Genomic DNA, 24,682 nt, shown 5'->3' with positions numbered 1-24,682 from the left:
CCCCCTGCTCAGGAGAGACCACCCTGCCCCTGGGACTCACTTTCTGTGAGAATCCCCTGCCCCTGCAACCTGCTGCCTCTTGCACCTCTCTGCTCCCTCAGCTGCAGGGACCCGCTGGGACACATCCTGTGTCCCTGCTCCCAACCCAGGGAGGGGCAGTGGCAATGCAGGAGATGGCTAAAGGCTGCGCAGGGAGTGTGTACAGCCCGGTATGGGTGGGCTCCAGTAGAGAGAAACTGGGGCAGAACTGCTGGCCTGGGGGTTGTTAAGAGCAGCTTATCTTTAGCTCATCCCTTGCTTTCAGCCCAAATCCAGAGCCATCCGCAGCTAAAATGCTCGTGCCTAAATTGTGATGTCCTTTGAACTCAGGTTTATGTGCACCGCAGTGGGGGAAGTGCTGAAACTGTCTTGTTTCAAGGGATGCTCTGATCCGTCCTCCTGTCCCTGCTGAGGGCACCCACAAAGCCCGAGCAACAGGGTGGGTCCATGCAGAGCCCTGCAGCTCCCCAGCTCTGCCCTTCCCAGCCCTCCCACCTCTCCAGTCCTCTGCCCTGGAGCCACAGAATGCTCACTTGGGCAGCACTTAACCCCTCGATCTGCCACCCCTGGAGCTGGGCGCAGCCAGCAAGCTGCTCTCCTCGCATGCCGCCGGCACACCGGGCTCCGCTTCAGCTTGAATGCTGGGAAAAGCAAAGGGCATAATTTTAGGAGAAGCGTGTGAAATGTGTTCTGGCAGATCAGCCGAAGAGCTCTCCAGCGAAAGGAAAGCATTAACATTTGCAAAAGGTCCTTGCAACAAAGCAAAAAACTCCCAGTAGGCAAATCCAATGTGAGGTTGTACAAGCCACAGGATGCAGACAGGGGTGGGACAGGTGCACTGGTTTGGGAATGGTCCAGGAGTGTCCCAGGAAGGAAAGGTCCCTGGGCAGGAGTGTTACACAGGTGGGATGAAATGGTGGAGGCAATTGGAGGCTGGAGGGACCGCGGGCTCCTGACTGGGATCGACAGTGTGCAGAGGTGCAAGGGGATGGGTTTAGAGCTGGTTGGGACAGGATCTCCCCTGGGCCTGAGCTCCTTTTCTCTGCCAGCCCCTCTCCCCTACATGATGGATTCAGAGAGAAAGGAGGGGGAAAAAAACCCTGAAGCCTGCAGCCTGTGACTCATCCTTACTATATTTGCACTTATTATTAGAAAGATGAAAATATAGTCAGAGCTGGAATTACAGATTTAGTAAGCAGGACTGCCTATTTCAGCATATACTGCTTCTCCCAATAACTCTAACGCTCCAGGAGACCAACTTACACCCTCACTAGCATCAAGGCATTGTCCTACACCGTCTGCTTATATACATCTGGGTGGATATATTAAACGAGCAAGTCCTTCAAGGATGGCAACATTTGGGTTCCTGGTGGTGCTGCTCAGCACACTGTGCAACCGACCAGCACCCGTAAACCTCTGCCTCAACATTCAGCCTCCTGCTAACACTCACCCAGATTTTGGAGATATATTGGTCCATGAAAGCTGTAGGCAGGAGAGACTTGTTTGCTCTCTGCTTTACAAACCTCCTCCATCCTTGGCAGGGAGCCTGTGCCAAGGGGGAAGAGGGAGAAACCTCGAGCTTGCTGGCTCCTTGCTGTAACTTGCCCCTTTTCCCAAGCCCCCAGCTTCTTGTGGACAAATTGTTAACAAATCCCACAAGGGCTGAGTGCCGACTTCTTGAACCCAGGTGTCTCAGAAACCATGCCCGGCCCGATGCCAGCTCTTGTCCTTGTGCCTGGCCAGTGAGCTCTGCACCCCCCAGAGAGCGAAAGTGGCTGATGTCTCCCTGTGACAAGGCTCTGCACTACCCCATGTGAGGAGACCTTCTGCCATCCGTGAGCCTGGGCAGCCTGCCTGAAGGCCACAGCATCCTCCTGCACTGGTTTTTCCACCCCCCTGGACTGCTGGCTGTGGTCAAGTGGCCAGGGTATGTGCTGCAGCCTCCTTGCTTGATTCAAGATCTTTTGGTTTGCTAAGAAACCAGGATCATTGTGGCTGCCTGCGAAAGATGTTTTCCAAGGTTTAATAAAGCGGCAGCCAGTGTGTGACCTGCAGAAGAGCAAACAAACTACCAGGTGCCAAGTCCGGCTGCTGGTCTCCAGCATCATGCTTGCAAAGTTCAGTGTGCTGAGCCTGCTCCGAGTGCGAAAGCTCTCAGGTATGCCAGCATGGAGGGGCTGGCAAGGCAACACCAGAACCCTGCCACCAACCTGGAAATTTGGGTGGGTTTTCCCATGAGAAGACAACATTGTGTCTGGAGCAGCTCAGGCCAGGGAGATGAGCATGGCCTCAGGGTCAATCCCTCCAGCCACCACAGCCCACGACGGGATGTGACCCCAGCAGGTCACACTGCAGCAACACAGACACTTTGGCAGCAGTGCAGTGACCCGTGTGGCTGAGGCTTGTGGGGTACATGTCCTTGCATGATGCTTTTCTCCTTTGCTGGCAGTAAGGGAGAGCCAATGCTTTTGGGGGGGGATTTTCTGATTGCTTTGGTGCCAAGGAGGGAAAGGGAGGGTTCCAGGAAGCCAGCTCTTGGGATCATGTATGGCAGGAGGATCTAAGCAGAGGAGCCCTGATGTCACCATGTTTGCTGTGAGAGACACTGGGGGACTCCACCTTTGGGATTGCAAAATACTGGGTGACCCCAACTGTTCACTGGAGAGTTGATGGCACCCCTATTTCTGTCCCGGCCTCCTAGGGAACATGTTGGAAGTATTTTTATCCTCCTGCCGGCTCCCTTAGTCACCGGTGCTTGCTTTAAGTGGGTCAAGAGGGAATAAAGATGCTGCAGCCCTTGGTCCCTCACTCCCTATCTCGGAGCATTTTTATCAGCAGCACTGACTCGCCTTGCTCTCACACTCCGTCCCAGCCAACTGCTGCCATGGACCCGGAGACCCAGGAGAGATCTCCCCTGCTGGGGCAGTGGTAGCTGCAATTACCTTCTCATTAAAAGCCTGGTGACGAATCAGCCCCGCTATAGAGGTGCCACGTGTCAGGACAACAAGGGTCTCTCTTGGGAGGATGGGGAGGAAGGTGGCCGCCCTTATGGGGACAGAGGCAGTGTGCTGGGGCAAATGGTTGCATGGGGGAAAGGGGCAGCAGAAAACTGCATCCAAATACATGAGCACAAGGTGGTAGGGTTGGCTCTAGGGCACTGGGGGCAGGTATGGCCCCTCTGAGCCATTTTGGGAAGGGGATGATGTGCACCATGAGAGCCCACGAGATTTGCATCCGCTACCAGTGAGGCTGCAGAGCAGATGTAACATGCTGCAACAGTGTTTGACATCAACAGCCCCAAAACGATGGTGATCTTCCCAGGGCATGGTGCCACTCACTGCCGTGAGTCCCAGTGCACTCTGCCACACGCATCTGTGCACCTTGTGACTGTGGTGCCAGCACCACGTTTCATGGACTTGCGTTTGGTGACCACCCCTGGGAACCACAGGAAACATCGGAGGGTTTGGAGCCAGGGCTCTGCCTGAGCACCTGCCCCTGCCCCGGCTTCAGCCCCACTGCCCTGGCACAACTTGGCTGGCTCTGCAAGCGGTGCATTGCTGTTCCAGTGGTGATGCTAGCTGGTCACGGGGTCAGGACATATTAAAGGGTTTGCTCATGAAGGGTGGCAACGGAGCCTCACATCTGCCTGCATCTGGTGTTTTGAGGCAGCAGTTTCCGCTGTGGTCACCTCTGTGGCTGACACTCAGTTTGGAGGGGACAGAGCTAGCTTCCAAGGTGACCTCAAGAGATAAACATGGGGTGAGCTGCAGCACCCAGGGGAGATTTGGGCCTAATCCTTGTGACATTTTACACCCAGAGAGAGAAAAAAACATCAGGAGACAAGCTGGGTGCAGGGGATGCGATGGCTGACAGAACCAGGCAGTCGCCTCCATCATATTTAAGGGAGTTCGTTTTCCTCCTGTCTCCTCAGATCTGTCCTCCCGCTCTGCTTGCACAGAGCCACGCTGCACGGCTGCCCCGGGGAACAACTGAGGGGAGGGGGACCAGCTCGTTGTGAGACATCCTGGAGAGGAGCCACAGCTCCAGGCACACCGTGCGGGTGGGGATGCGTTCCCCAATGTGAGCCAGATGGAGAGTGGGGGGCCAGCAGCCTGCTGGAGACCCCAACCATGGGCAGGGGGAGTGGGATGGGTGTCAGCAGCCTGTCTTTCCCACTTGGGTGGGAAAGCATCTTTGCTGCAGGAAGAGACTGCAAAGTCCTCCCAGCCATCCCATGGGGCCCTGGCACAGTGCCATCCTCGGGCACCTTGAGGCGGGAGCCAGGCCTGTGGAAAGCCAAAAGCTGGCATAAAGATGGTGAGTCTAAAAGAAAGAAAACGAAAAAAGCAAAGTCTTAGGACTTATCTTATTTCATCTGCAGCTCCTGAGCCTTCAGGCTACATTCATTTTACCTTTGCAAGACTTTGTGAGCAGAAGGACTAGAAGCATATGTCTTGCTAATGAAGGCAGAGCCCCACAGGCACTTTTGTGTGTGGGGAACCTGGCAGGGCTTTTGGGGCTCCAGACCCTTAGATTTCTAAAGCCACTGAGCTCCCTCATATGGACAGGGAGGGGGAAGTGGCACAAGAGTAGCCGGTGATGGCAGCACGGCTTGCAGAGGCATCCATCCCCTGAGGCAAAGCTGGTGCAATGGGGAAATGTCTCTGGCAATGATGTGGAAGACGGCAGAAGGGCCACTCAGGTGTTGCTAATTGTTAAGACTGAACCTTTTTTGTCTTAGCAATTCGGCTGCTTGGCAAGGCATGACATTTCCCCACTGCCACCATCCCAGCTGCCCCTTCTCCCACCGGCCCTGCTGCCTGCTGAGGGCGGGCTGGTGGTGGCCGCTGTCACCATGCGGCCAGCAAACAGGGCTGAAAGACAACCTGGAAATGTGAGCTAAGCATTTAAATATGAGCTCAATGCTAAAACATTCCCTGACCCTCCGAAGAGCCCTCTGGTACGAGCCATCTCTGATGCACACACCACTTCCCTGCTGCAGGATGGTGCAAGTGTCTGGTGTTTTCTCCTTCACCTAAAGCACTGGAAATAATTTAGCTAGAGCAGCCCCAAGCAGCCAACCCTCCCCACGAAATGGGGGCTCCAGCCTTCATTCAAGAGGGAAAAACTGGGGCAAGAGAGCTCCCACATTTCTAAATGCTTAACGCCTTGTGTCCTCCATGCCTTCCAAAATCAGGGGCCCAAGGTCTTATCTCAGGCTTCTAATCACCAAGGGAGCAGAAATCGTGCCTGTGGTAACATGGCAGCTCTGGGGCACACCAGGGAGTGGTTTCCTGATCCAGCTTTGCTCTGCCCCAGGGTCCGGTTCCACCTCCTCATGGCCCAGGCAAGACCCTGACGAAGGGACCCTCTTGGCCAAGCTCCTCTCCCAGGACCCAGCTCAGCATGCAGCCTCCTCTTCCCCAGCAGTGCCAGGGTCAGCTGCTCCATCCTTAAAAAGGATGGTGGCCGGGAGTTTTTACACCTATTTTGGACCTGACCCAGGACTGCTGGGTTCTCTGTGCTGCTGGCAGTAGAAGGGAAACTCACTGCTGGTGTACGCCAAGTGCTTATTTTTCTCCTTGCTTTTGCAATTACCTCTGCTGGTTGTGACAAATATTGGCAAGCTTTAAAAATTAGCAGGGCAGCCACCCTGCATTTAAGCCCATCACCAGCCAGGTTATGAGCATCATCATGCTCTGCCCACAAAAGGCCAGCAGCTCATGCTGAGAAACAACACGGAGGGCAGAAAGCAAACGGCAAGACAAATGGCAGCACCAGCAGGCGACTGCACAGGCTGGTCATGGGCTCTCGCCCCAAGATGAATGTCCATCAGTGAGAGCCCCATTTGGGGGGATGACTGGGACATCTCTCTCTGCAGCAACTATAAGACTGTGAACTAGTCCTCCAAGAGGAGTGACATCTGCCCTGCACAGGGCCTGGGAGGCACGAACACAGCTGTCCCCACCAGGCTGCACACCTTCCTTGCCCGCAGTACGTGAGCCAGCACACAGGAGGCTTCACCGTCCCATCCACCCACACCCTGCCGCCGCGCTCGGGAGGCTGCAGAAGTGAGAGCAGACCTGTCACATCCTCCGCCCTGAGCCCATTCTGCTGCTTTTGGCATGTTTTTAATGCTGCTTGGCTTGGTCCAGCCTGACATGCTCCTATAGCTATATATGTCTCTCTGCCTGGATTTTCAGGTTTTCTCCAGTTCTTCTTAATTTAGTCCTGTTCCTCCCATTGCACATTTTCCTTCTTACCTTGTCTTTTGTGGAGCTGCAGGCAGTTACTGAGCCCCTTGTCCAGCCTTGACACTTTACAAACCTCACGTAAATCTTCAGAAACAATTTGTTGGGAGTCAGTATCTAGCCGTTTTTTCCTTCCCTTCTTTTCCCCAAGATTATCCACAAATCCCTGTATCCCTGGTGCCAGGAACTTCTGCTGTCATCTGTCCTCTGGTACCTTGCATCCCTGGGGTAGGTGTACCCACCTGATGCCCTTCCATTTGTCTCAAAGCTGCTCACTAATCTGCTGTCCTCTTACCTATAGACTGTACCAAGCCATGCCAGCCTTCCCCCTTCCTCACATTATAAGGAATTTTTTTTATCCCCAAGAATATTTGCTTAAGCTAAATCTCACCCTGCCAACTTGTAATGGCCTTTTGCTCTATGCAGTGGCTGACACGTGTCAAGGGATGGCCCATTGCCCCCTGACAAGACAGGGAGGCAGGAGGGATGTGAGATCTCCAAGGTGCAGAGACAACCCAGCCCCAATACCAAAGCTCTTCTGCTGTCATTAGAGATGGTGGCAACACTAGCAGCAAACAAATTGCATTTCAAAATTAGTTTCAGAAAGGTACAGTGACTATTTTGCATTTTCCTGGGCTGCACTGCTGAGGAGTGGGACGGAGCGGGTGGCTGAGTCTCGACAGAAGAGTCTTTACACTCCTGGTTATTGCAAGTGATGAGCACTTACTTGGGTTCAAAGGAAGCCGAGGCTAGCTCAGGAAGGAGATACTCTTTGAGAGGTACCAAGGCCAAGAAGCAACCCCTGGGTCAGGAGTCCTCCAGCTCCAGGTGGCTGGAGGCAAGGAGATGGCTTGGGAAAAGTCTCATTAAGCACTTGCCCTCCTACTGGCTCCTCGGCATCTCCATTTGGTCACTGTCAGAGATGCTTCCTGGGGCTCGACAACCTCTTGCTCCTTCTGAGGGGCTCAAAGTCACAAGGGCTTCGGCTGCTGTCCCTGGGTGACAAACATAGGACTGGTTTCACCCAGAGCCCTGCTGCTGGTGGCATCTGCCCTGTCCCTGATCTGGTATTTGGGAGATGGAATGAAAATGCCATATCCAGTGGGAGCACCAAGGTGACTCCTGGTTGCTGCAGCAAGGCTCCTGCTGGCATGGCACAGGGACGGTTCCTACAGGATGGAAGCGGCACACTTGATTTTTAGTCTCCCAAAAGATAGAGGCTTATTGCACAGCGAAATGTCACCAGGTTAATGACAGGAGACCTGAAGGAAATCCCTGATGCTAATAGCATTAGCGTCTTCAGCAGATCTCACTCACAAAGACGGATCATGCCAAAACAAAACTGGCTCGAGAGCCCATAGGCTCCCAGTGGGCAAGGGAGCTCTGCCCACAGCCAGCCCTGATAGCAAAGCCCTCTTCCTCCTCTCTAATCCGGGGAAAAGAGACATCAAAGGGCAAGCACATCCATCCTGGGACTGCTCTTGGGAAGCCAAGGATGAGCACATGGTCCACTGCTGGAGAGGGGAAGAGGCAGCTTGGCACATGTCAGTACCCAGGAAAGGTGGCCAGAGGAAGGTGATGGTCCCAAAGGCAGCATGCTGCTCCATGCGGAGGTGGTGCATGTGGGTGACATGTCCGCACCTCTGTGTTTTCTTTACCTTCTTGGTCACCCTCATCCTCTGCCATGCAAAAAGCAAGTCTGATCTACTGAGGGCCCCCTCCCCTTCCCATATTAGTTAAGGACCTCTCCTGCCTGCTTCTGCTCACGAGCCTTCCCCAATGACTGCCCAAAGCCCCTTTTTCTCAGCACACACCCCTGATTGCTTTTTCACCCCTTTGCATCTCAAGCAAGGGCAGGAGCAGGAAATCTGGGACCAGCCTTTGCTGGAAAAGGGTTATGTGAGAAGAGGGGAGTGCTGAGCCCCTCCCCTGCTGGAGGAGCCCATCCCCCTGGCGTGGGGCAGAACAGAGGGAGGAGGTGGATGGACTCCTCCTGCCGATGTCCCACTAGCTACCCTCTGTTTGCACACTGAAATGCTGTCCTTGTCGAAGAAAAGATTTCATTTGCTTGCTGGGAGGTTTGCAAGCACTGGGCAGCCCTGTTCGGCTGCCCGCCGGCTGCCCTGGCCAGCCTCCCCGACACACGACACATGGGCAGATCTGCTGCTCCAGCCACTCTGGCCACTCCCTGGGGCTCTCCCAGCCACAGCATGTCCACCCGATCCCTCCCTGAGATGACCACCAGCACAGAGCCATGCAGCACATGCCTGCACCCCTCTGCCGTACACTGACACACGCATGCACCACTGCACCAGGTGCTTATATGCATGTGCATGCCCACACACATGCAGCCCCCCACCATGTATTTACACACATAGACATGCACCTGCATGCACCCCCCTACATGCATGTGCAACCACTACCCCTGCCATACACTCAGACACACACATCCCATGCACACACACATTTACATGGCTGTGTCCCATTCCATACACCCTATTCCCTGTGCTCATCGGCACTTAGACCCTGCTACAACTGCACACGCAGTTATACCCACCTGGCCCAGACCGGAGCAGGGGTGACAAGCCCCCGCACATCCCCTGGTGCCTGGGGGTGAGGAGGGGCAGCTGGTTTGCATGGAGGCATCCCACTGTGCCGGCCATGCAGTGCTGCCTCACAGGCTCTAAGTTGAGCATCCCATGGCACCTGAGCGTACCTGGCAGCCGGCTGGCGCCTGTGCCAGAGCCTGAGCTTGGCACGGCCGCCCTTCCCGAGGAGAGGCTCTGCCTGCTGCTGCCGGTCTGCTGCCGGGATGGCACACCACACGCTGCTCCCAGCCATATGGCCTCCTCCTGCCGACTCTGCCTCAGCCACCGGAACAGGTGCCCTAAATCCACACACACCCCCCACTCCCCACCCCCCACAAACACCAAGAGCTCACTCTACTGCCACTGCCATCCCGGGCCCTGAAGCATGGGGGGGAATTGTTGGGTCCCTTTTGCTGCCACAGCCTGGTTTTTATTGCTCCATAGCTGGCAAAAGCATCCGGGGCTGGCCCTGCTGTCTCCTGCCTGTTCTGCAGCAGACCACCCTTCACACACAGTGGTTTCCCCCAGCCCTGGGTATGCCCTGCATGGGGACAGCTGCTTTCTCATCTTTTCTCCATTTGGGTGCATTTTTGCCCTAAATGATTGCAGTTTGAATCAGCGCCTTGCGTGAGGAGTGGTCGGGGGTAGGAGCGGCCAGGGGTTGGGAGGGGCAGCACAGCCAGGGATGCTGCAGCACTGCCGGGTGAGCTGGGCTGTGCACCACCACCTCCAGGTGTGCTTATATGGCTTTTTAATGCTCGAAAAAGCTGGTGGAAACTTGATTTAAACAGGAAAGCAGAGGATGGTGGGGGTCCCCCCAGGATAGTGGCAGGGACCGGCCCCGCACAAGCCCAGCATTGGAGGGAGGTTTGGGGCTGGGCTGTTCTTGCTCCTCTCACAGGCACCGGTGAGGGGACAGCTTGGGGTCCAACTTCCCACCAGCCACCCCAAAGCTCAGATGAGCGTAAAGGGGGCTGCAAAGACCCCACACCCATCCACAACACAATCTGCAGGCCACGTCAGCAAAGGCCCTGGGACCAGAGAGCTGCTGGGTACTGAGTGCCTGCACAGGGGGTGCATTTACCAGCTCAGCCCCCGCCACCAGCACAGTCTCCGGGATTAATCCTAACTGCAAAGTCCATACACAGCCAGCCCTGACAGGATCCTGGGGGTCACAGTCAGTGCTTGGAGGCCTCAGCAGCTGCATCTGGGGGCATGGCTGCTCTTTAACAGTGGCAGCTGGGGGAACTCGGGCTGCCAGCCCAGATCATGCTTGCCCATACTGCGGCATAAATTAAAAATAAACCCTTGCTTTGAGCTGATTTTCTCCTGATTCCTCTGGATGTCATTTGGGTTTGAATCCAACCACCTCTGGGAAGCTGGGAGCTTGCAAATCTTGACTTTTGAATGTTTGCAATTATGATTGTAATGGTAAAGGCACATATGCTTGTGTTCTCTATAAGCCATTATGAGGCACAGTTGCTCTTTTACAGCCGTTTTACAGCCAGAGCATCAAGTGCAGGCAGGGGAATAAAATCCTCGTGCACATTGGGCTGGAAATAAGGTGGCTGGGGGCTGCTCCATGCTCTGCCACTGCATCCCTGTGCAGCCCCACCCAGTGCATTGAACTTTGCCCTGTTCTAGCTCTCCATCACCACCATCAGAAGCTCAAGAGCTCCTTTGGGTTCCCTCATCCGTTGAGCCCATGGGGATGTGTAGAGGGGAACAAAACCTTACTGTGTGTTAGCCCAGCACCTGACCCTGGGGATCCCTCATGCCAGTCCTAGGTCTGGGAAAACTGAGGACTTCCCAGAAGAACGCTGATGGCCAAAGAAAATTCCCCCATAGTGAAGACAAATGCAAGGAGAGCCTCTTCCCCAGCTCTACCCTTGGCTGAAACAGCACCAGCTTCAGTAGCTGAAGTTTTGGAGGGGAGCAGGTCTCCTGGGGGATGGCAGGAAGTGCCGGAGATGCCAGTGCCCCATGTACCCCCAGGGACTGTGACAGGAGCTCTGCCTCTCCTCTGCCTCCAGGCAGGAGATAGCATCACAGGGCGTGCTGGAAGCTCTTCCTGACAGCCTTCCTTCGCCTTCAGCTCTTCTCAGCTGACAATGTCGAACGTTAGCTGCTGATTTGCAAGCTGCAAAACCCGCTCCACAGCGCTCTGCGGCAGGAGGTGCTGGCTGGCAGGAGCCCTCCTGTCCTGGCACAGCCCTTCGACATGGGGCATTCACCCCACGGCAGCATCCTTTCCTCTGTTCACCCCTCAGCCCAGAGGCCAGCTTGATCCTGCACGGCAAAAATCACTTCTTGGGGCAAATGTCTCGGATTCTCTGGTTCTAGGAGGGGATTCCTGGGTAGCTTAGGGGCTCCAACCACCTGCTGCTGGCTTTCCCCAGGAGCTGATTGCACCCCAAAGCCTCCCATGCTCAGGGAGTCTCCCAGGGCTTTGCTTTGCATTGGTGACATAGTGATGGCTCTTTCCTCCTCTTCAGCCAGGGGCCTAGCAGCTCTGCGTGGCTTGCACCCCTGCGATCGGCAGGGATCTGGTTCTGTCAGGCTCTCTGGCTGTGACAGAGAGGATCTCCTCCAGATCGCCATGCCCTGCCAGAAACAATCTGTTTATAGTGTCAGCGCTCAGTGTATCCTTCCCTGCTTGGTGCTGAACCGCCCATATCCTATTTCTGCAGGCACAGAGACACCCTTCTGTAGTCTGGGTGGCATTGTCACTGCAGGGGATATTTCCATGACATCCTTCAAGGCTGGTGGCCAAAGACTAGCAGAGCTCCTCTCCCAGATTCCCATCCCCAGAACTGCCCGCGGATGTTGCAAGCACGTCCTTTGCTTTTTCTCTGGAGGTCCCTGCTGACCTGAATTTTCCTACGGGTCCTGCTGCTGATTCCTGGGGATGTGAGAAGCGTGGGTGCCAGGATACAGGATTCCCCTCACACAGCCCCCTCCTTTGTGGGATGCAGCTAGTGGCTGGGGCACTTATTTGAGGAAGACAAGCTGGTGGCTCAGGTTGCCTGCAGCCCCTGGTGCCAGCACCATGTGGAGCCAGCCCCTGCCAGGTCCTGCCTTGCACACCGGGGACATGCAGGGGACATGCTCCTCCATGCCATGCCCTTGGGTTTGGTTTCCTTCTGGGTTGATGCATGCAGCTAATGTCTGTGAGTGGCTCTCCCTCCCTCCCTCTCGCTCCCAGAGACCCTTTAAATCAGCTGCTTCACACTCAGTGAACATCCTCTCCCCTTTAAAACCATCCCCTTTCTCCCAGGTCATGCCAGGCAACCATTTTCCAGCAAACTCCCCGATTTTGGCCAGTTTTTCGCTTTGCCTGCTAACAGCCTGCTAAACCCTCTGGGCCCCCGGGGCGGCTATGCTCACATACGTCGGCAGCTATTGGCAGGCGCCTGGGAAATCATTACTGGCATTACCTGGCCGGCTGGCAAACTTTGCTTGTGCAGCTGTTCTCAAGGCCAACATTGATGTGGGTTATTAGTGCTAACGACCCCCATGTCTGTAACTTCCAGCCAATGGGGCTTTTCATCAGAGAGCCCCTCTGAGATTAGGGGAAAGCATGGCTTTTGGAGACGCGTGCTTTTCTTCCACCTCACTGGCTTTTTATCTCTTTTGGGAAGCTCTGGAGGCTACAAGCTACCTTACCTAATGGATCTCTATTAGGTTGCGGCACTGGGGGCCGATCGGACATGTCCCAGGCTCCAGCTGCTCTCTTTATCCGTTTTCCATGTCTTTGGCTTTTGCCAGCCTCCAGATGGGAAGCGGTCGGGGGGCTGCAGGGCCCAGGCTTGGTGACTGGGGAGAGGATACTTTATCCCCTAAATCCCTCCTGCAGCAAAACATGGTAGCACTTCATACTCACTGGAGGGGGGAGTTGTTTGTGCAAAGCTCTGGCCTGAAACATCCTTTCACCATGATGCGCGGGGAGGAGGATGGTGGTGCATTTCTTCCCCCTGTGCAGCACATGGTGCATCTCTCTCCTACCCAAGCCACTCACAACAGCCAGCTCCAGCCCCACACACCCACGGGAAGCTGCCCAAGTCTGTAGCCAGGGTGATTGTCTGCAGGAGCTCTGTGTCATGAGACCCTCAGCCTGCCACCTGTGGTGGGGCAGGTAAGGGATACGTCCTGAGGACAGGCTGGTCCATGGGGCCTCAGCATTGGCCCAAAGGAGGCACCTGTCAGAGGGAGAAGAGCCTCCCCAATCCATTTAATCCCACCTCCATCATTACAATGTCTTTTTGCATCACTGCTTGCTTGGGGGCTGGGGTCTCCCATGCCGGCCCTGTGCAGCCCAGAGGCAGCCCTGTCCCCCAGGTTAGGGTACCGACAGGACGAGGCAGGATGAGGCAGTACCCAGCCTCTCTCTCCTAGAGCACGGAGGCAATGATTTGCCCAAGGAGCTAGTGATGCTGAATTTGTTGTCTTTCCCTGGGGCAGGATGCAGGAATGTCTGGAGATGACAAGGCTGCAGCCACAGCTCCCACGTGTTGCTGCCCCTCATTCCGGCTCACCCTTGTCCCAGGCTGCATAACATGCCAGTGCTGGGCAAGGGGATTGATGGCACCTCCATTTCCCCCACCCTGCCTTTGCCACAACAGCCCCAGAGCAGGGAAAGCAAACCCACACTTCTGGGAAGAGGACCTGGCAGTGAGGAGTAACACCACTTTCATGGGCAGCACCAGCCGGAGAACAGAGCCGTGGGTGCGTATCACTCAGAGAGGCCCAGACTCTGAAGCACAAACACGGGGCCCACCAGTGCCTTGCTAAAAATCTTCACAGGTCTGGGAACGATGCCTCTCTGAGGGTGCCCCCGTAGCCCCCCACTTCACCCGTCCTGCAGCCCCCCCGTGCACAGCTCCCCTTGGGGGGATGCTTTGATACTCACCCAGGGCTGGGGCTGCTGCTCTTCCCCCATCCCGGCGTGGCCCCCAGCCGCGGGGCTGCAGGAGGGCACCCCACCGCCCCAGGGGCTGCGCCCTCCAGCACACACCCCTCCGGCACCCCAAAGTGCCAGCCTGGCGCCCCGCCGCTCCCGCCCCGGAGAGCGGGGGTCTGGCAGCGGGGGTGGGGGGTGCTCAGGGGGCAGCGTGGGGCGGGTGCCACGCGTGCCCGGCCGCCCGCGGCGGCAGTCCGACGGGGAGGGCGGGCGTCCTGCCGCCCGGTGGCGGCGGGGAGCCTGGCAGAGGACTCGGTGAAGGACCTTCTCCGGTTTCCTCGGGAGGCTGTCAGGCGGCGGGGGAGCCGAGCCCCCCGCGCCTCGCTGGCCGCGCCGGCTCCCTCCCCCCGCCCTCCCCCCTCCTCCTCCTCCTCCTCCCGCTCCTCCCGCCCCGGTGCGAAGGGCTTTCGCTGCTTTTCCCCGCTCGTTCCTCCCTCTCCCCTCCGCGGAGCGCGGTGCCGGGAGGCGCGGGCAGAGGCGCGGGGATGGGTCGGCCACCGGCCCCCAGCCCGCCCGCCCGCCGCCGCCGCCGCCCGCCGCCGCGCCCCCTCCCCGGCCGGCGGGAGAGGGCGGCTCTCCCCCGCCGCCCGCCGCGCCTCCCGCTCTGAATTGCTGCCCGTCGGCCGGCCTCGGCAGAGGCGGGGAGGGGGTACGTCCCCTCGCACTTTCCCCCCGCCCCCACTTCTTTCCCCCCCACCTTTTTTTTGCCTTCCCCCCCATCACCCCCACCGCCAGCCCATTTCTCCTCCACGGGGGCTCTTCGGCGGCCATGCGGCCGGTCCCGGGCGAGCGGCTTTAACTCGCCCCCTCGCCCGGATGGCCCCCCGGAGCCGCGGGCGGATGGAGCCGAGCTACGTCGTGGGTATCTGCTGCCTGGTGCTGCTGGAACCGGGCCGGGTGTGGAGCGGCGAGCCCAGCACCGGGGGGCCCGGTGAGAGCGGGAACGGCAGCCAGGCACCGGCGGCGGAGACCGCGGCTCCCGCGCCCACCGGGGCAGCACCGCCGGGCGGGGACCGCTGCCGCGGTTACTACGACGTGATGGGTCAGTGGGACCCGCCGTTCAACTGCAACGCCGGCATCTACCAGTACTGCTGCGGGACCTGCGGGTACCGCTTCTGCTGCCAGTTCAAGCCCGGGCGCCTGGACCAGAGCGGCTGCTCCAACTACGACACCCCCAACTGGGTCAACACGGGCCAGCCACCCACCCGGGTGGACGAGACCCCCGAGGACCCCACTCGTGACAAGACCAACATGATCGTCTACATCATCTGCGGCGTGGTGGCCATCATGGTGCTGGTGGGCATCTTCACCAAGCTGGGCCTGGAGAAGGCGCAGGGTCCCCAGACAGAGATGACCGTCTCCAGGTAAAGGGGTCCAGTCCCCCCACCCACCCCACTCAATTCCCCCATGGGTGGCAGCCCAAGTCCCTAGCCCCTTGTGCAGGCTTAACCCTGGCTTCACCCTGGGGCTGCCAGGAGGGTGAGGTGACACCCAAACCCCCCATTCCGGCATGCTGAGACACCACGGGGGTGGGTTGGCTGCAGCCCCCCCAGCCTGTCCCAGCGTGGAGGGCTGCTAGCTAGGACAGCCTCCACGAGAAGGGGTGATCCTGTCACCTCTCAAAATGACCTGCTCTGTCCCTTGAGGAGGCCTGTCCCTGGCTCAGGAGAGCTATCCCCATCGGCCAGTGGGGTGGGTGACATGTGAGCTATAGGACATGGCTTTTCCCCTGCTCCCACCCGCAAACCAAGCTGTGGTTCCCGATATGTGGAGAAGGCAAGAGCAGGTCTGACTGCGTGTGGGGCAACTCGGGACCACAGTCCCTTTGGGCTCAGCATCGCTTGCAGTGTGGGGGGAGATGAGATGGCAAAGACAGCTCTGCTGTGGCTGCTGCGCCTCCTCGGTGTGTGTGTGCACGCGTATGCACATGCGCTCGCGTGTGTGTGTGTATGTGTGTGCATGGGTGTGCACAGGTGCCTGCCTCTGGTCACTGGGGTGGGACATTGCCTTTTCAAGAGGGTACCAGGCTGGACACCTCCTGGGGCTCAGCCTCCAGCGGAAAGTTGGACAGCCTCACCCTGGCCCCCACACCCTATAGCTCCTGCCGCTGGCTTTTCAGCCCACTCCTGGGGCTGAGCACAGGGCTGGTGGTGGGGAAGGTCAGGGTGCCAGGCACAGATTGGCACTGGAGACCCTCTGCGCCTCCCCCAGCTCCTGCTCGGCTCCTGTGGCCATCGGTGCGTCTTCCCCTCTCCCTCCTGCACCAGTCCTGGCTCCAGATACATGCTTCTCACCCCATTTCAGGGGTCTACTCTGCATCTTCCCGGTGAGGACCTCGAGCCTGGCAAGAAATCCATTTTTATGCCATTTTGTTCATGGATTTTAGCTTAAAAAACCAAACAAACAAAACAAAACAGGGCTGGAGGAAATAATTTCACTGGGATGATCAGGGAGCCACCCGCATTGCACCCCCCAGCACAGACACCCTCTCTCCTTCCCCTGGGGTGCCCATGTCCCCCTGCCTGCCTGGGGCTTGGGCAGCCACTGGGTTCTGCACCCTGACTCCAGACCCACTGCACCCCATAGTCAGACCCACCTCACTCCTTGCACCCACCCAGGGGAGCAGGGGCTGACACTCCCCCCACCCCCCCCCCCCCGCTTGGAAGAGGGTCGTATCTAGGCATGGATGGGGGTCGCAGGGCCCTCCTGAGCAGTGCAAAGCAGTTTTAGGGGATCCATGCTGCGGTCCCCCTTGGCAGGGAGCCTGGCAGGGTGCTGCTGCACACCTCCCCCCCACGTCACCTGAGGAAGCTCTGGCATCTTGACAAGATCAATACGGCCTCTGCCAGCCTCCCTGCCTCCCGACTCCCCTTCCACTTGCCCGCCATCGTGTCTTTTTTTTGTCTCCCCCACCGACCTCCTGGGAAGGAGATACTGTGCTTGGGGAGGGGTCGGCTCCCAGGATGCCTGGACCTGGGTCCTCGTTCCCTGCCAGTGGGTCTTGCCTTCTTCCATCACCAGCTGCCAGCAGGACTGCTGCCACTCACTGGGGAGTGTTTTCTGTGGGTAGCCTCAGTTCTGTGCTGCTGGAGCCATGTGTTTCCCGAAGTCCTCCCTCCCTCTTGCCCGTGCAAATCCAAACTTTCCTGATTAGTTTGGGGAGATTGGTGCCTTTTCTTCCCAAAGCCACAGATTTTTCAGGCACTGGCACATGGACTGGAAGAAGGCGAGTTTTTCTCGCCCACTTTTGTGGCACAAAATCAGAAAGGCACTTCCATCACCGCAGAAGTCAGGTGAAGTCTCACCATCTCCTGTGCCCTATGTCCTTCTGCATAAGCCACAAGCAGCTCCAGTTCCACTGGAACAGTGACTGACAAGTCATAGCAGTGCATCAGGTACAGAGACCTGGGCACCAAGGCAGGGCTCTGGGCTGGCATGGCCTCCTGGGTGCTGGGCTGATGGAGACAGTGCCACAGGCTGGGTATATGGCACAGGCATCCAAAAAGGGATGCTGTCACCTCCATCCTGCTGTGTGCCCGCTCAGCCTGGGCAATACATTTTGTCTTGACACCTCCAAGGGAGCAGGGCTATTTCTAGCTGCCTTGCCCCTGTACCCACGTGTGGCCCAAGGCACGGCAGTACTACCTCGCCTCCCTCCCAGCGCCTCAGGTAGGAGATTCTCATTTGCTCCTTGGGCACCGCATTGTGGCCTCGGGCCAGCTCCCTGTTGCACTGCTGGCTTGGTTTCCGTTCCCATCCCTCCCTCCTGCTGGGCTTTTTCCGCTCCTGGGGAGCATTGACTGCTGACCCAGGATAGCTCACGCTGCCACTGCTTGCAGGCTTCCCACTTGTGGGGGCAAGGTCAACCACTTCTGCGCCTCCAGACATCTTTTGTCATGGTCCTGGTCCTGATCTGAGCCCAGGAAGAGTGACCAGGTGCAGAAACCCCACTAGCTCCTCCCAGATGGTGACACCTGTGCCCTGAGCCAGCTTCTCCTGAGACCCCCATGCCTCAGCCGCCTCCAACACAGCTTCTCCTCCTGGTTTTGCCTGCTGGTTCACCTAGGGAAGTGGGTGCCTGAGCAGCTGCAGCTACCTGGTGTGTCCTCCCCTCCCCATCTGCCTTCCTCCCGCAGGACTTTATGATAGCTCCCGCAAACCCCTCTCCTTCCTGCTTGGCTGACGCTTGGCACCCGTCCCCGGTACTTGCTCAGCCTGGCCAAACCCCGCATTGAGTCAGGGACACCTGCCTGTGTTTTTCTTCAGGCCTCCGATCTCCGGGGACATCAGGTCCTTGGGGCTGCTGTGATCTGGCTGTGCCCGTTGCACAAGAGCAGGCACGTGCCCTGGACCTTTCCCCAAAACCTCCTGGGGAGGGATTGCAGGTTATGGCTGGGGTGAACATCCCTATGGGAAGAGCTGGGTGAGGAGCAGCATCCTGGGGGGCAGCAGGGATACTGGAGAGGGGCAAAACAGTTGGTGGGAGCCAGTGCCCTGGCAGCCACAGTAGCTGAGACCCCAGTGCTGGCTTTTTACTCTCTGGGTCCCCTTGTGCTATTTGGGGTCCCAAAACCCAGCACCACTGTGCATCCAACTGTGCCAGGTGTTTCTCTGGCAATGCTCCAGTCCACAGCCATGACTGCAGTCAATGCCCATGGTAGCAGGTGGCAGCAAAGACCTAGAAAAGGTGTTTGCAGGCAGTGTGGCAAGTCATCACATTCCACCCTGGCTCTCTGGGGGATGAGAGAGGGGACCCAGCTCTGGCAGGGAGGGAGACCTGGATTGCTGTCCTCAGACTGGACACGATGTCCAGCCAGGTGGGCTTACTCCCACCACCCAGTGCTTTGCCTAAGCTCCGTTACCCCCAGCTGCAACTCCAGTTTTGCAAAGGCACCTTGCTACCCCCAAGCCTTCCTGAGCATCCCCGAGTGTCCTGGCCCTGGTGGGCAGGTGTCCCACAGTGCCTGCGCTGCTTGGTTTCACGGACGGGCACCCCCTGCCCCGAGCAGATGCACTGTGGGACATGGGAAACGTCCCCACCCTGGGAGGTGAACCTGATGCTCTTGCTGAGCACAGAAACAGTGTGGCCGGCTGGGGTGGCAGCCCACCCGCAGCTGCAGCATGCCATGTGTTTTTTCCACCACTGTGCCTCTACTCCAAACCTCACTGCCACCTTCTGTATCCCCTCCAAGGGTTCAGTCCAGCTCAGGGCAATGTCACTTCACCTGTCACTCCATCTCTCCTTTCCTCTGGAGGCTGCACTCCCATCTCCTCCCATCACCGTCCCCTTGCCTAGGACTTGCAGCTGCTCTCCTGTTGGGCTTGTGGGGTGTGGAGCTCAGACCTCCCAAAAGGAAGTCAGACCCTGGGCCGGGGTGCTTTGCCAGGCCCTGGGCTGTGCTCCCACATGGGCACCTCTGTTTCATACACTGGCGGCTTCCCTGGGGATGGCTTGGGAAGACCAAGCACTGCATGCTGCTTCCTGCTGGGGAGCTGACTTGGCTTCTGTCGCTGCTCCTGGATCTCCCACGTCACTTGGTCTCAGGGCTCATGCCAGGCTGGTTTGGGGGACCTTGGTTGCACCTGTCGGCACAAGCAGGCTTGCCAGGGAGGTGGCTGCATGACTGTGCTCAGGCAAGCTGAGTAGCAAGCAACCTTCCCACGTGGCCCTGTATGCTCAGCATCTGTGGCCGTGCTGGTGGATGGAGGCCTCAGTGGTGCTGATCATTAGTGTTTTGTTGCAGACAAGGAGTGGAGGTTTAAAGCCGCATCTGCCCTGTGTTCCCTACCTCCATCTGCAGCCTGAAACTACCTTGGAGCCACAGACTGACAAGTGACTTAGGGAGATGTGGCCTGACCTTCCCCAGGGCCCCTAGCCATGGGACTAGGCTAGGACTCATAAGACCCCCAAAAGTACGTACGGTGAGACAGCAGGTCCTTAACACCGCGTCACCCTCAAGGTCCACCTCTTTGCACCAGGCTCCCTGAGGATGGGGAGGGGGCGTGCAGCCCTGGCTGATTGCACATCTTGGTGCAAGTCGAGGGGGTGAATCCGGGTGTTGCCGGCACTGAGGGCTCGTGCATGCTTCTCACCTTAGCAAAATAGCTCACTAAGAGCTGCTTGTGCCATTATTGTTAATTGTTATCGTGCACATGTGGAGGGCAGGCTTAAGAGAAAGAGCACTGATGGATTTATCTGGAGAGGAAGTCACAGATAAAGGATTGCTCAAGCTTCAAAATAGACCTGAGGGGAAAAAAAAAAAAAAAAACCCAAAAAAAACCCACCACAACTTAAAAAAATAGGTCAAATCACGTTGAACTTCCTGGTGAAACAAGCCTGTTTGAGTGCTGGGCCCCAGGGACAGGCGAGAGCAGGCAGTGGCCAGTGGGGAGGGGGCAGGCAAGCAGTGCACCTCAGGGAAGGTGGTAGCTGATGGCACAGCAGCTCCCCAGGTTCACAGTCAGTGCCCACAGTCTCAGGGGACCTGTCTTTCCCTTGCCCTGCCAGGGCACAGCCCACCACCCACCCAGGCTTGTGCCCAGAGTTTCTCAGGGTGCAGCACCCCTGGCCAAAGGAGCCTGGCTGGGCTCAGAGCTGGGCCAGTCAGCTGCAGGAGGGCTCCTGGGGAGGTGTGGGGTTTGAATAGCTGCAGGATGGAGATGCCATGGCCTCTCTGGGCAGCTTGGTCCAGAATTTGACTACACTCGCAGGAAAAAAGGTTGTTTCTTCTGTTTAAACAGAATTTCCTGTGTTTCAGTTTGTGCTAGTCACCTCTTGTCAGCCTGTCATTGTCCTTGTTGCACCTTCCCTTCAGATATTCACACAGATTGATTAAGATCCCCCTGAGCCTTCTCTTCCCAAAACTGAACAGTCCCAGCTCTCCCAGCCTCTCCTCAAGAGAGAGATGTTCCAGTCCCTTCATCATCTTTGTGTCCCTTTGCTGGACTTTCTCCAGTATGTCCATGTCTCTCCTGTACAGGGGAGCCCAGAGACGGAGCCAGCACACCTGCTGGCATGCTTTGCCTAACGCAGCCTCAGGGACTGACCATTCACCGCCTTTGGCCCAAGGGCACACTGCTGGCTCATGGCCAGCTTGGTGTCCACCAGCATCCTCAGGCCCTTTTCTGCCAAGCTGCTTTCCAGCTGGTCAGCCCCTAGTATATACTGGTGCCAGGGGTTATTGTTCTTCCCTCATTTCAATTTGTTCGGCTTCATGAGTGTCCTGTTGGCCCATTTGGAAATTAAGTGATCCCAGGGGGGTGTTATCCAAAGCTCCCCAAGAATGATGTGAAATTAACCCAAAGGGCAAGCAACTCTCCCTTGTAGCTTTGCTCTTGCCTTCGTCCTATGATGTTGACTGGATCCAAACTGGGCAGGAAAACGTCCCAGGAACAGCCCTCAGGGCCTCTTGAGCATCTGCACCTGTGGGCATAACCCACTGCTTTCCCTGTTGATCTCACTGCCTTCCCTGGCAATTCCCCACACTGGGTTCACTAAAATGAGCGCTCCAGAGCCATGAGCTGACACATCCATAGTCAGGATTATTCCCCCCTTCCACTCCAATTTGCATTTATGCACGTTGAATTTAATCTGCTGTTTATCGTCCAGCCACTTGCTAACTGTGAGCTCCTGCCGCAGCTCCTGGTGTGTGTCTGTGAGACAGCCAGAGCCTTCGAGGTGCAAGGCATGCTGACAGTGAGCTGGGGATTAGGGAGCCAAGAAAAGCCCCGACTGGACACTGCTGTGCCCTTGCAGTCACACAGGACCGGTCTCTACAGGGGGAGTGACATGTCTTCTCATTGTGAAGCCCCATGCCAACAACAGCATCCTGGCCAGCGCCACAACTTGCTGCCAAAGGCTGCAACACTACTTGGGCATGCCCTGGTCTGGCATTGCCGATGTGCCCTGCTCTGGCACTGTCAGTGTGCCCTGCTCCGGCATGGTCGATGTGCCCTGCTCTGGCACTGCTGGCATGCCCCAGTCTGGCATTGCCAGTATGCCCTGCTCTGGCACTGCCAGTGGGCCACATCTGCAGCATCTCTGTCCACAAATGTTAAAAGAAATAGGGCTTTATCTTATGTAATGGTGTTTAATGTTTAATGCCGTTACTTATAAGGAGGGCGTTAAGCTGCCACTAGTTCGTCCTCCTCCCTGAAGAGGCACAAGTGGCCTCTCTAATCCTTTCCTCGGGCTCTTCTCCACTTTGAAGGGACTTTGAGGGGACAAAGCGTCCCCTCCCTTGTCCCCTCCCTCCACCAGGCTCTCAGCTCTGGGGTAGCATCCCTGAGGCGTTGTTCTAGCCACTGTCAGTTCGGCTTCCTCCGACTCTGTTCGTAGTACCCTTGCAGCCCACTCCAAGTCACATTTTTCCCTCACTGCCCTCACCTGCTGATGCTCCCGGCTCCAGGAGGGCTCAGCCCCAGCCAGACCCCAATTCACTGGTGGGGGGCTCGCCAGCCTCCATGCAAAAGCTAGGTCAGAAGCCTGGGTGCACTACTTGCTCCCAGCAGACATTTCCTAGCCCCAGACTACCCGGCTCTGCCTCCAAAGAGGGGGGGTGTCGGGGCTGGGATTCATTAGTGGGGCCAGGGGAGTGGGGTATCGCCCTAACAGCCCTTCACCCCTCTTCCCAGGACACTGACAGACCTGCTGAAGCAGCCGGGCCTTGGCCCCTCTGAGCATGTGGACGGTCTCATGGGGGGCATGCAGGTCCCACTGGGCGAGGGTCTGGCCCGAGGTTCCCCCAGGAACAGCACAGGTAAGCACTAGCACGGTGGGGGAAAGTAAGTTCCCTTGGGTGAGTAAAGGCAGTGGGCAGGCACTGCCTGCGGCTGACCCCCCCGCCCGCCTGCCTTTGCCCCCCCCAGACAAGCCGCCCTTGAACAACGCAGTGGCCATCGCCCCCCCGCTGGGGCGGCCCCACGGCCACGGCAAGAGCCTGCCCCTGGGCAGCAGCCTGGGCACGCCAGCCCCTGCCTACACCGCCTACACCACCCTCAAGGCTGGAGGTGAGTGCCACTGCCGCCGGCTGGGGTAGCAGCTGGGGGGGGGATGCACCCCAGGGACCCTGCAGATGGGGTGGGAGGGGTGGGAGGCTCACCGAGGGGCACAGGCAGGATGAGCACCCCTGTCCCCCAGGGCTGCCGGGGCGGCTGCTCGTGGGGGAGGCTCTGCAGCTCCCCCCCGCCCCAGCCAGGCAGCGCCTTGGATCCCACAGGGACCCGCTGCCCACCCCAGCCAGTCAGAGCTGGGGACGCGGCTCAGCCGTGGGCTTGGCAGCGTTCAGTTTACGGTTGGACTCAATGATCTTAAAGGTCTTTTCCAACCTAAATGATTTTATGGACCTGCTGCACCCCCCACGCAGTCAGCACCCAGGACCCCCAACAGACGCGCAGCACTGCCCACCCAGCCAGAGCTCAGGATCTCGCATGCACACGCTACGGTGTCGAATGAATCGGTGCCCAGGACCTCCCAAACCCCACAGCACCCCTCAGCAATCCACGGCCAAGATCCCCCCGCACCCAGGATCCCACCCAGAGCCCCCGCCCCCCCCCCCGGCCTCCCCCCAGTCCCGAGGGCCGGTGGAGGGCTGTACCTGTGGGGTGACACCGCACCCCTGTCCCCACAGAGAGCGCCCCCGAGGACTTCTACAGGCGGTTCGGGGGGCCAGAGGTGCCCCCCACCAGCACCCTGCCCTTCTTGCCCACCGAGGGCCCGCTGCTGCCCGAGAGCTGCCCCACAGCCAAGGCCAAGGGCCCCAAGCTGCCGGGGGGCCCGGCCTTCCCGGGGGGCTGGGAGGGGGCCCCCCCCCGTGGCCCCCGCCGGCCCGGCCTGGCCACCCTGTGCCCCGAGGGGCCGCCCGAGGCCTTCGGCCCCAGCGCCCCGCTGTACGGGCAGCCCCCCCGGCACCTCGCCACCAACAGCAAGACCGAAGTCACCGTCTGACAGCTGGCACCATCGGGGACCGGGGCTGGGGCTGCCCCTCACCTGAGCATGCTGACGGCAGAGCATCCAGGTCCTACCCAGCTGGCCGCGGCGGGACGAGCGCCGTCTTGTCTTCCCTCTCCTGGGGATGGGGGCTGCCGGCTGCGCTTCACCCCGAGGCGGCACTGTGGGCCAGGCTGTCCCTCTCATCCGGGCAACAAGTCTCAGCCAGCCTCAGCCTGTCCCATGAAGAGGCTGAGCCGGCGGCACACTGGCAGAGCAGTGCGTTGCTCAGGGGATGGGGGGTCCGATGCCAGCCCCCAGGGATGCGGGGGGATGTCCTGCCGGGGCCAGGTACCCCCACCTTGCTCCCGCGACCGGGTAGGAGAAGAGCAATGGACTCAAAGCACCGTCGCGGTGCTGCCGGCAGAGCCCAAGCAGCCTCCTTCCCTCCCCAGCCTCCCATTCCCCACTGTCCCAGCCTCCACCTTGTCAATAAATAAACCATTAAACTGTACAGCCTTGGTATGGATCGGCTGGGGAACTCTGCGCTGCTCCCAAAACCCCAGCCCCTTCCCCACGGGCAGCAGGCTGCAAAGCCCACTTGCACAGGGCCTAGGGAAGCCCCCCGATGGGGGACATGGTGGGAATACAGTTGTCAGGGCCAACTGCAAAACCCTTTGAGCAGCTACATGAAAACCAGATCTCCTCTGAAGTTTAATGGTTCTGACAGAGCTTTACCAGGGGGAGCAGAGAAACAAATAGATGGAGCGAAAGGACATTGTTCCAAGCAAGGTCAGGTAAAAGCTTTCCCTCCCATATAGATCTCCTAAAATTGCGGGCTTCTAGCCCAGCAATATCTTGCTTGGCTCTGCCCTAGCCCCCGGCCTCATGGGTTGCTTCCAAAGGAGCACGGAGA

The 24,682-nt window shown here is 58.3% G+C and overlaps 1 protein-coding gene across 1 annotated transcript; it reads left to right on the top strand.

Annotated features, from left to right (window-relative positions):
* The first annotated feature begins 14,140 nt into the window (after positions 1–14,140).
* Positions 14,141–24,280, top strand: SHISA8 (shisa family member 8). Its single transcript, XM_055712884.1, has 4 exons — positions 14,141–15,202; positions 22,473–22,597; positions 22,707–22,847; positions 23,468–24,280. Exons 1-4 carry the CDS (start codon positions 14,655–14,657, stop codon positions 23,782–23,784), a joined length of 1,131 nt encoding a protein of 376 aa, XP_055568859.1. The 5' UTR covers positions 14,141–14,654; the 3' UTR covers positions 23,785–24,280.
* The last annotated feature ends 402 nt before the right edge of the window (positions 24,281–24,682 follow it).

The sequence above is a fragment of the Falco cherrug genome, chromosome 5, assembly GCF_023634085.1.
Source record: "Falco cherrug isolate bFalChe1 chromosome 5, bFalChe1.pri, whole genome shotgun sequence".
Lineage (NCBI taxonomy): Eukaryota > Metazoa > Chordata > Aves > Falconiformes > Falconidae > Falco > Falco cherrug.
Note: the sequence above shows the minus strand (reverse complement) of the source record. Positions and strands in the feature narration are given on the sequence as shown.

What these genes read in the sequence shown, in the direction of transcription:
- SHISA8 (XM_055712884.1), top strand. Translation starts at nt 14,655, where the DNA reads ATGGCCCCCCGGAGCCGCGGGCGGATGGAGCCGAGCTACGTCGTGGGT. An exon ending in TTCCCCCAGGAACAGCACAG is followed by an intron (nt 22,598 to 22,706) that starts GTAAGCACTAGC and finishes TGCCCCCCCCAG; the next exon opens with ACAAGCCGCCCTTGAACAAC. An exon ending in CACCACCCTCAAGGCTGGAG is followed by an intron (nt 22,848 to 23,467) that starts GTGAGTGCCACT and finishes CTGTCCCCACAG; the next exon opens with AGAGCGCCCCCGAGGACTTC.